General features: G+C 60.3%; 1 protein-coding gene across 1 annotated transcript in view; it reads right to left on the bottom strand.

Moving 5' to 3' along the window:
- TSPAN4 (tetraspanin 4) overlaps nucleotides 1-1,811 on the bottom strand; it is a 10,586-nt gene extending 8,775 nt beyond the window's left edge. Inside the window, exon 1 of the mRNA XM_006876974.1 lies at nucleotides 1,738-1,811. Coding sequence (XP_006877036.1) covers nucleotides 1,738-1,800 — 63 coding nt within the window. The 5' untranslated portion in view covers nucleotides 1,801-1,811. The remainder of the gene's footprint in view (nucleotides 1-1,737) is intronic.
- Nucleotides 1,812-10,734: the final 8,923 nt, after the last annotated feature.

Genomic DNA, 10,734 nt, shown 5'->3' on the forward strand with positions numbered 1-10,734 from the left:
GGAGGGGGGCAATATACAGGGAGGGAGAGGGAAAGGGAAAAACCATTTAATGTGCAGGTCCATAGTTTTTTTTGGGGGGGGGGGGGGGGGGGGGACCCAGAGCTGACAGGCAAGTATCCAGGTCACCAAGGGAGGGCAGGAGGAACTGAGAACAGGGACCTGCTAGCAACCCGCCCATCCCCCACTCCGTTGTTGAGCCACCCACACTGCCTGACACCATGGCGGTGTGACACCTCCAGCCGCCAACCCTGTACTGTCACCTGTGGTTCCCGGGCTCTTCCAGCTGTCACACTGTCTCCTGCAGCCACCTGGCAGCTGCCCAGGGTGACCCACACTGACCACCACCACAGCGGTCCTAATACCAAAACCTCATCGCCAGCGAGTCGATTCCGACCCTTAGTAACACCCCCCACGGGGACTTCTGAGACGACAACCCTTCACGGGCGCAGTCTCATCTTTCTTGTTAGAAGCAGCTGATGGGTTTGAATCTGACCATTAACAGCCAGACAGTCCACTGCAACGCCAGGTCTAGACCCTCAAAACAGACCTTCACCTCTTCACATGCCCCAACAGGACTGCCCCCCAGCTGCAGGTACCCCCCAGCTCTGGTAGAATATGCGCAGAATGCTCTTGGGGGTCACACCCCACACGCAGCCCCCTAGAGCTACCCTCACCAAGGCACAGAGACAAAAGTCAGTATCCAAGAGGGTGGGCCCAGGTTTGTGGACATTTGGGCCTTAACAGGACCGCATGCAAATGAGCATGCAAATAAGCTGCCTAATACCAAGGCATTCACTCAGGCCACGCCCCTTGCCCCAGGAGTCTAGGGCAGTGGGTGACTCCCATCCCAGCCAGGGATGCTTAGGCCAGCCCAGGCAATCAGGGGTTAACCCAAGGGTTCCCCCTCAATCGCAGCCTCCTTCACACAGACCAGGTCCAGGACAGGATCCCAGACAGAACCCCAGGAAAATCTGGGGTTCAGAATCCACAGGTCTGCAGTAGTCTGGTCAGATGTGATGGCCGTGCTACTGTGGTGATAGGGATGGGAATGGGGGGCAGCTCTGACCCACACCCACCCTGGACACTGGCTCCACGGTGTCTCTGCAAATAGGAAGCCGGCCTCAGCAAAAGTTACAGAAACACCAGCTGCCAGACGATGCCGCCGCCAAGTCAGGTGGTCCCTCCTTCCCCGCACCCTGCGAGCTAACCAGCCCCACAGTCCCGACAGCCCGGAACCCACACCCTCCCTCACCCTTTCTACAGGAGAGCACCCTTGGCAGGCATAGCCTCTGGGAGACAACATTAGGCCCGTGGCCCTATAAACCCACCGCAGCCCCTTGAGGGCAGAGCCCCTGGACCAGGGGTGGGGGGGCATGTCAAGGTGGGCAGCTGAGCCTGGAGGGGAGACCCGGGGGGAAGAGGAGACACCAGCGGCCCAGCGCACTGCCAGCCCGCATCGGGATTGAAGTCCCAACGGTGGGCAAGGTGCAGTGCCCAGGGATAACCTGCCGGGAGCGCACGTGCAAGAGCTGTCCCTGCCCCAGAAAGGAAAGAGGACGCGGGACAGTGGCTCGTAGTCAGAAAGGCCGCCCTCCCCGACAGCAGAGACCCTCCCCAGGGCCTGGTCCTGCCCCAGCCTCCGTGCTCTGTGACAACAGCGACCCCGCCCGGCCGGAGTAGCTATCACCAGTCGTTGTCCCCCCCCCGGGTCCCCTCTCCCGGCCCCCCGGCACTCACCCAGAAGAGCAGGTTGAAGGCGAACATGAGGTACTTAACGCACTGGAGGCAGCCGCGCGCCATGCCGCAGCGCTTCAGCTCTAGAAGGAAGATGAAGGACAGATCCAGGTAGAAGACCACGTACTTGTTGCCCTTGGGCGACGTGTAGCGCGCCTGGGCCGCCTTGGGGCCGGGGTTCGCGTGCAGGCCAAAGAAGGGGCCGTCTCCCGTGCCGCCGTCTCCGCCGCTGCCGCCGCCGCCACCACCGGCGCGCCCATACAGGCTGCTGTAGCGCCGGAAGGGGCCGCCGCGCGCGAAACCCGGTTCCTTGCCGTCCGGCGAAGGGCTGCGGCGGTACGTGGACTCGTCCGTACTCGAGCGGCGCATCGCGCCGGCCCCGCCGCCTGGCGTCTGCTCCGGCCGTGCTCAGCGCCCCGCGCCAGCCCCCACCACGAGCGACCCCATCTCCATGGGTCAGCGCCCACCCCACTCCCGCGCCGGCCCAGCTCCCGCCCCTGGGCGGAGGGCACCCGGACACCTGCCCCGGCCGGCCAGCAGCTGCCAGAGCTCCCGGCGCCCTCTCCCTCGCAGCCCTGAGCACCTAGCGGCCCGGCCCCTTTCCCGCCTGGCCAATCCGCACCAGCCCCGGGCGCGCCGCCGCTCCCCCGCCCCACCTCCGCGCGGACCCCTCCCCTTCCAACGCCGCCGCGCCGAGGCCCAGCGAATCCGGCCGAGCTGCCCATGGTCTACCAATCCAAGCCCAGGGGCAACGCCCCCGCCCCGCCCCCTGCGCCCCTTCAGGCTTGCCGGCATCCCTTGCTTTCTCAGAACCTCACAGAGAGTGGGGCGGAGGATGGAACGTGTGTGGGTAACGCGGGTTAAGGCCAGAGCAGGTCTCCACGGGGGAACCTGTGACCGATGCTCACAGGCCTGTGTGTTCCCAAGCCGTTCCTACCCAGGCCACCTGGAGACCTCCACCCATGCAAAGGGCAGACAGGACACTACACATGCAGGAGTGACCCAGTTGCTGTCTAGTAGTGACTTGGGGTAACTCCAGCTGTGCACCCCATTCCACACCTCCACCCCATGGAATGGGAGCCCCAGGAGACTCCCTGGGATATACGCTCCCCAACCAGCCTCCACTCCAACCTGGGCTGGGCGCCCAAGATCCTGAAAGTCCCAGTGGACTGCACCCAACCCAGTGGGGACAGTGCTTGGGAAAGGCTGGAGTGAGGGTAGGAATACTGAGATTTAAAGAACACACACAGTGGTCAGGACTAGGGATGAGCCGAGGCGAGGCAGGGCACAGAACGGTGCCTTTAATCCCTGATACTTTCTCAACAAGATCCAGAGTTTTCACTTCAAGAGTCAGACATGTGCAGAGCAGAGTCTCCGTGACGCTGCACACACACCATTGCCGAACAGCCCCCACAGACACACGTGTGCACAGCTGGACACACACACTGGGGACCACACTGGGTGTGCACACATGTTCAGGCATGCACAAACAGGTGCATCAAGACCAGTTTGGGGTGCACACACAAGATGCCCCCCACAGCTCACCCCATTGGGTGGGGACATTGTCTCTGGGGAGACGGAGGAAGCAGATCCTGGACCAGGCAAGGAGGGCTGGCTTCATCCCACCACCTCTACCCTCTAGGATCCAGGAAGGTCCCCCAATTACCAGGGTCATACAATTTGGAGTGTCTATTTCATAAGACAGTCTGGGAAACTGAGGTCCAAAGAAGAGATGGTCTGCACAGGGTCTCTGAGAGGCCACAGCAGGGGACAAATGGGGGGAGAGGAGGGAAAATGACTAGTCTAGAGGGAGGCACCAGGTCTGAGGAAGGAGTTGGAGAGAGGCCACCGGCAAAGCAGGGATCCTTGGGTACCTGTTAAGGCTGGGAGCCCTGCCCAGCTGAGCTAGGGAATCACTGACCACCAGCCCTCTACTGCCCCCCTGTGGCCGCTGCGGAGAACTGCCGCACAGGCCCGCAGATTGGCCTTCCCTGAAAAGAAATGCCCTTGAGTGGGACAGGAGACTAGCCCCCAGAGTACAGGGAGCCCACCCAGAAGCCTGAGGCTCCCTATGGCCTCTCTACTGTGCCTTTCCCCTGACATGGACGCCCTGGGCTCGTCCTACTTGGCCAATGCCCATCTATAAATACATGCACACACACACACCCAACACCAGCAGGTGAAATGAACATGGATGACTGAGATGAAACTGGAAAAGCCAACAAAGTGTAACAAGACCCAGATGGCTGGGCAGGTTGATATTGTCATGGTGGGAGTCACACTGCAGGAGCCAGGCTACTAGGTGAGGGACAGCGAGAGGCCACCACATGGCTGTGGTATCAGGGCTATGCAGGAAGGGCCCCTGAAACAAACAGGACCAGGGGTCCCCTGAGGGCACTCTGGAATGTGGGCGATAACCTCATGCTTGGGTCCTGTCTCTGGTGGCATCTGACAGAGTTCAGCATCCTCTGCTTCAGAACTAGGAGCCTGCTCAGCCAGCCAGGGTCCCACCCACCCCCACTGGGCAGTGGACATACCTGGGCACACAGAGGAATGGGTCAGGTGGTGCGGGCAGCCCCTGGACGTCAAGCAGGAAGTCAGTTGCCAAAGCAGGTGTGGAGGGCTGTGGGAAGGGCAGACATGCAGATTGAAGGCTCCCAGGTCCAAACCCAACCAAAGTCACGGCTACACCCCAACTCTGACTTGCTCCTGAGATGACTAGGCAGGAAGATAGGCATATAGACACAGGACCTATATGTACATACATGTACTCACACAGGGACACAGACTTCAGTGGCACAAATGCAGAGAAACAAAGAGTACGTATGTGCAGATATGTCCTCACAGACACAAGGACATGCAGACACAAGGACACACATGCAAAGATAGACTACTCAGGCAGAGATAACATGTGTGTGTACTCACATCAACATGGGGCACACCACGTATGCAGACACATGGAGACACACTACAAATGCAGACACGGGAACACAACACAGATGAAGACATTATCACACATGCAGACACAGAGACACATCACACAGACACAGGGACACACACTAGTGTCCTTCCTCAAGGGCCCTAACCTTCATACTGACCAAGGACCCTTGAGAATGTCATCCTTCCCCTCCCAGGATAACCCTCTCACCTTCTCCAAACCATGGAGCGAAGCCAGCATCAATGACTCCCGAGGGACAAGGGACCAGGAAGCTGACTGGTCCCAGGGGTTCAGGGGGGACCAAAGCTCACATAGGGGAACAAAAGGGGTACCACCACTACCCAGTCAGAACTGGGGTTCCTTACAGCCTGGGGTACAGAGCAGGTGGTCTTCCCAGGAGCGCAGGAGGAAGAGGGATGGCGGAGTCAGGAAGTGGTACGGAAAACTGAGCAGGTGGTCTGAGACATCACCCCCCACAAAGCTCAGTTAGGAATGTGAGCAGCATGAACCCACAGAGTGCCCAACACCTCCTCTACTCCCACCTGTTGAGGGGTCCAGGAGGAATGAAGGGTCAAGGGTGTCAGGATGTGGTATGGGGTTTCATTCATTTATGCCGTATCCAGAAGCTAAAACCAGGCGGTGCCCCCCACTTTCTGCCTGAACCCCTGAGCCCCCAACACTCACACAGAGGCAGGGACCCGGAGCTCTGGAGGGCCCCCGTCCTTCCTGCTGACAGTCAGGTGAGGAGACCAGAGATAGCAGCTGTGAGCCTGGGCCCTACCTGGCCAGACCAAGGTCAGAATCAAGGAAGGACCACCCCAAACGCCAAAACCGAACTTGCTGGTAACAGGAAGACCCAGCCCAGCAGACTGGCCAGCGGTCACCAGGGGCCTACTCTCGCTGCCCAGGCACCTAGTTCAAACCACATCCTCTGCCCAGACAGCAGGCAGTTCAAGGAGGAGGAAGGGGCCCACCCACCAGCCAGTCCCCCAGGCTGAGGGCTGAGTCCACTTTGAGGAGGCAGCAGGGTCCAGCCAACACAAATGGGCCTCTGGTGACCTGACCGCCTTCCTGTGGCTGCTCAACCCCTGCTGGCCCCTCACCCAATCAGACCCCACTGGGGAGGAGGGGTACTGCCACGACCCAGGCCCCACAAGGTGGTACCCCACGCACAGAGGAACATGGACTGTGAGGGACTATTTCCTCCCACCTAAACTCCACTCCGCAAACTCCAGGGAAGGGACCCTCAGCCACTGGGCAAGGTCACATGAAATCTATGGCCCTGCCCCTTTCTCCTGGAGCCACCTCAGCCACCCCAGAGTTCAGGGCTCCCCTCCTGCTCCCTCCAACCCTCAAGTATTGGCCACTGGAGGTTCTATTAGGACAGCAGGGGACGCCTCATCTCAGGCACTGCCCCCCTTCCACCCTCTTCACCCCACCTCCAGATGCGGAGACAGCTCCCTCCTTCAGGCTTCAGAGCCTATGGACCCAGGCAGCTGCTGGCAGTGACATTTCCAAACACCACCAGCCAGGTGTCCAGAGGGTCATTATGTGAGACTCAAGTTACCCTCCCGAGGCTGTGACGGCTGACACATCTTCTCCTCCATGCATGGGCACGTGTGCCCCCCACCCCACTCACAGCTTCTCTTCCACGCTGGGCACGTGCACCCCCCACCCCATTCACAGCTTCTCCTCCCTGTGTGGGCACGTGCGCCCCCACACCTGCGCCCACCCCACTCACAGCTTCTCCTCCATGCATGGGCATGTACACCCCCATACCTGTGCCCACCCACACGTGGCTCAGGTCACCAGGGACAGGGTCCTCTGGGCACCACAGGGGAGCGGGCAGCCGGCTCCAGAATGAGGGTGGGGATTTAGTAGGAGTGCCAGTGACCCTCCTGCCAGCCCTCATCTGGTCCTGGGTGTGGGTCTATGTGCGCAAGAACATGTATGTCCTTGGACACATACCAGTGTGAGAATACATCTGTCCACAGCCAGGGGGCTGGGCCCAGCTGGGAAGCAGGTCAGAGGGTGAAGGGTGGCAGTGAGGGATCCCCAGGGAAGAGCCCAAACCAGGGGAGTAACCCTACCCCCACCCCCACCAAACATCACACCCAAAGCCATGGAGGCCAGGGTCTGGGGGGACTAGATGCTTAAAATGGGCAGCTGGAGAAACGGAGGCCATGAGTGAGGTCCAGTGCTCCACCCCAGGCCGCCCCACACCCTCCCCTGGAGGCCAGTATGTTTCCAGGAGAGAAGGGTCAGTAGCTGGAAAGTCTCTAACTTCCCCTTGTCCCTTGCTCTGAAGTGACCCGCCTCTAGCCTCATGTGGGCACACCCCTCTTCCCCTGCGCCCAGCCCTTCTGGGAAAATCAATGTCTCTCTGTTGGAGAAGAAAGAGCGCCCCCTACCCTGGCTGGCACAACCACCCCTGGTCAGTGCTCTGGGCCCACACGGCCCCTCCCACTCCTGACCACCCTTTCCCGCTCCCCCACAGGACACGCCCCCCAGGGCAGGGGGTGGAGGTAACCACTGAAGGCCCTGGGGACCCAAGCTATCCAGGTCTGGGCTACAGTAAAGTCCAGATGAAAGGAGAAAGGGCTCCAAGGGCCCTTAGCACACGCCGAGTGGGGGAGGGGGTCTTGGGCATCCTGTTGGAGGACTCTGTGCACACAGGCTGGGCCCCTTAGGAAATCTGGGAGCTGGAGGGAGGGACAGAGGAAGAGGAGGCAGGCCTCGGCTCCTCCAACTCCCGGAATTCCAGGAATGTGAGCGTGACTCCAGCCGGAGTTCTGGAAGGAAGGTTTACGATCCCAAGTAAACAAGAGACGCAGCGGCACAGAGGTGGGGCAGGCACTGGGCCCCTCCTCCAGGAAGCCTCCTGTCCCTGTCGCTGTCCCTGCCCCTCAAGGGTCCACCCTGCTCAGGTCCCTGACTCACCTCCTGGCCTCCCTCACTCGGCGGCTACCGAGCCTGGATAAGACTCAAGGCCCCCTCTCCAGCCGTCCAGCTGGGGACAGGATGTGCCTCCAGCCAGCCTGGGGGGAGGGGGCTGGGAAGGGAAGTGGACTCAGCTCGTGGCTCAGCACGTGGCCCAAGCTAGGGCAGCAAATGAGCTCAGGGAGGTTGCTCAGTGCCTAGGCCAGGGTAAGGCACATACCCCAAAAGGCAGAAGTCTGGCCAATCCCACCCAGGACCCAGGCGCCCCCATTCCTCCCCCTATCCCCAACTAAACCAGAGTCCAGTGAGGCTGAGAGAGTAGCTGGCAGATGCCTGGAGTGAGGATGGGGACAAGCCCATAAACAGAACCCCCCCCGCCCAACGAAAAAAGGTCTGATGCCCGGGATCAAGAATCTACCCGGAGCCAGAAGGTGCTCTCAAAGTGACAGGTCCCACGTGGAACGCGCCTTCGCCTCCATCTCACTCCAGACAGACCAAGCTCACCTTCTTCAGGTAGTCCTCCCAGACTCTGCCACAACACTGACCCCACCTGCACTCCCTCTTTCCAGGGACACTAGCCCCTCTTCCCTTTAAATCCTATCAGGTTCCCAGCACCTCCAAGTTGAGGCTCCCTTCCGGGCCCTAACCCACAATTGTCACCTCCCAAAGGGCTCTGAGAGCCACCTGTACCTGGCACCACTCATCCCTGCAGGTCCAGCCTCTAAGCCTCTTACTCACTCACAGGAGGGCTCACCCTTGTGGATGGAGGTCCTACGTTCTTCAGAGTTCAGTTCAAGGGACACCTCTCGCTCCATGCACTCCCTAACCATCCTCCTACCCCGCCCGGACCTGGTGCTCCCTCAGAGGCCCTCTGAGCTGCCCAGGCTCTCAGATCACCGGATGTTCAGCACAGTCTGACCTGAGCTGCCGCAGACCCCTCCCCAAGCAGGCCTCCCAGTCCTCTTCCCAGCTGGAGAGGGCGGGGTGGTAGTGAATACAGACGGAGTAGATCCACGAGGCGCCAAGCCGGCGATCCAATCAGCAGCCACCGCCGTGAGGCTGTCGGGAGCTATGGATAATTACGAGGCAGGGACCGTTACGTGCGGGGCTGGAGTGAGGGCTAGCGGCCAGGGCGGTGCCCCTGGAGATTCCCGAGAGTGGGATCTGACACCCCAAACCCAACAGAGGGCGCCGGGCAAGGAGGATCATCCCCCTGCCTCCCCGCCTCTGCAGACAGCCCTTTGCCACCCGGCCGGTCACTTGGACTCCGCGCTCGGGATTCGAACTCGCGCACCCCAGTCTGGCGCTGTGCCTGCCCTCGAGTTCAGCCCTGGTCCGGCTCAGTGGGCTGCGGGACCCGGACTGCACTTCTCAGGCGGGCAGGGGGCGGCAATACCTGCGCGCGCCGCCTGCTGCTACGGATCTTCCGTTCCCTCCGCGCGGCTGTCAGTCATGCAGACACGAGAAACGCGAAACGCGCCGTCGACCCTTATGCCCCCGCTCGGCCGCCGTCGTGTCGGGATGTACCAAGGCGTGACTGGGGGAAGCCGGCAGTTCTCACCTCCGCCGCGCCCTCCCCAGGGAGCCCGAACCGCGCGGAGGGAACTCGCGGTGGCAGCAAGCTCACGGCGCGGCGTCCAGGAAGCGAGGGCGGACCTAGGGGCGGAACCTGTCGTCCCCCGCCGGTGGGCGCGCCTGGGGCGGGGCCTACGCTCCTTTCTCTCTTGATGCGGAAAGCGTGCTGCGGAACCCGAGACCGCTAACACCAGTCAGATTGATTCCGAGGCCGGCTCCTCCGCGCCGCCACCATGATCATCCCCGTGCGCTGCTTTACCTGCGGCAAGATCGTCGGCAACAAGTGGGAGGCCTACCTGGGGCTGCTGCAAGCCGAGTACACCGAGGGGTAAGGCGCCTAGGAAACGTTCTCCGGGCCATCGGCCTGCGAGGGGAGAGAGCACGGGCCAGGGTCGGTGGGAGCCGGGCCTGCAAGGGAGCGAGAGCCGGCCTGGTCGGGTGGGGTAGAGCTCGCCGGGATCGTTGGGGTCCCGGATGCGGCCTCCAGGGGGTCGAAGCACTCCGGAATCCGAATGATGGAATCTCCCATAGGTTTTTAAAATCGGGTTTAGTCCCCAGGGACCCTCCCAACTTGCCCTTAGGGGAGTGTTGCCCTCCCCACCCCCAGTTTAGAGAGGGAAGTTGGGCCCTAAACCACTGGCATCCTGGGGATGTCTAGGTATCCTGGTGGGTCCTAGGCACCTCTTCATCCCTAGTGAAGTTCACAGTCTCCTCCATGCCCCTGAAGCTCTGAGACCGCTCTCTGCCATCTGACAGCGTGGACCCACCCACTCTCCACCCCTCTTGTACCCCCCTGTTTTAAATGACCAACTTTCCCAGAAAGCTGCTTGTCTATCAAGACGTTGTTAAATGCTCTATGAGTATGTACAGACACAAGGTGTGACCCTATAAAGGATTTCTGAAAAGCCGCTGGTGGGCTTGAACCACCAACCTTGTGGTTAATAGTGCGATGCTTATCCTATAGTGCCACACCGGGACTCCCCTTTAAGATGATGTTGAGTCAGTATGTACCCATAGTGTGCTCCTTCTAAGGGTTTCTTAGGAGCAGCTGGTGGCTTTGAACTGCCAACCTTGTGGTTAGCACTCCAGAACTTCTCCAACATCACCACACCAAGACTCCCCTTTAAGACACAGTTCACGCTTTCAGGCCAAAGCCTCCACTGGCTTGGTATGTTAGGGGGAAAGGACGCCTCTCCTGCCCCTAGCCACCATCTCTCCATGGTGGTGGTGGCGATGTGCCGTGGAGTCAGTTCCAACTCATAGGCACCCTGCATAGGGTTTCAGAGGCTGTAAATTTTTACAGGAGCAGAAAGCCACCTCTTTCTCCTGCGGAACAGCTAGTAGTTTAAAACTGCTGGAGCTTAAGGTTGGCAGCCCAATTCATAAATTGTCAAAAAATGAAATGGATGAAGTGGCAAGCTAAGCCTTACAATTTGGAGAGTGAAGCGTTCAGCTGATAAGAAGAGAGGGCATATGCACAAGAACACCCACACTTGCAGATAATACCCACTTGACCTGGCTTCAATGACTGGATGATCAGAGCTCAA

This window comes from Chrysochloris asiatica, unplaced genomic scaffold (genome assembly GCF_000296735.1).
Source record: "Chrysochloris asiatica unplaced genomic scaffold, ChrAsi1.0 scaffold00439, whole genome shotgun sequence".
In the NCBI taxonomy this organism is placed as follows: domain Eukaryota; kingdom Metazoa; phylum Chordata; class Mammalia; order Afrosoricida; family Chrysochloridae; genus Chrysochloris; species Chrysochloris asiatica.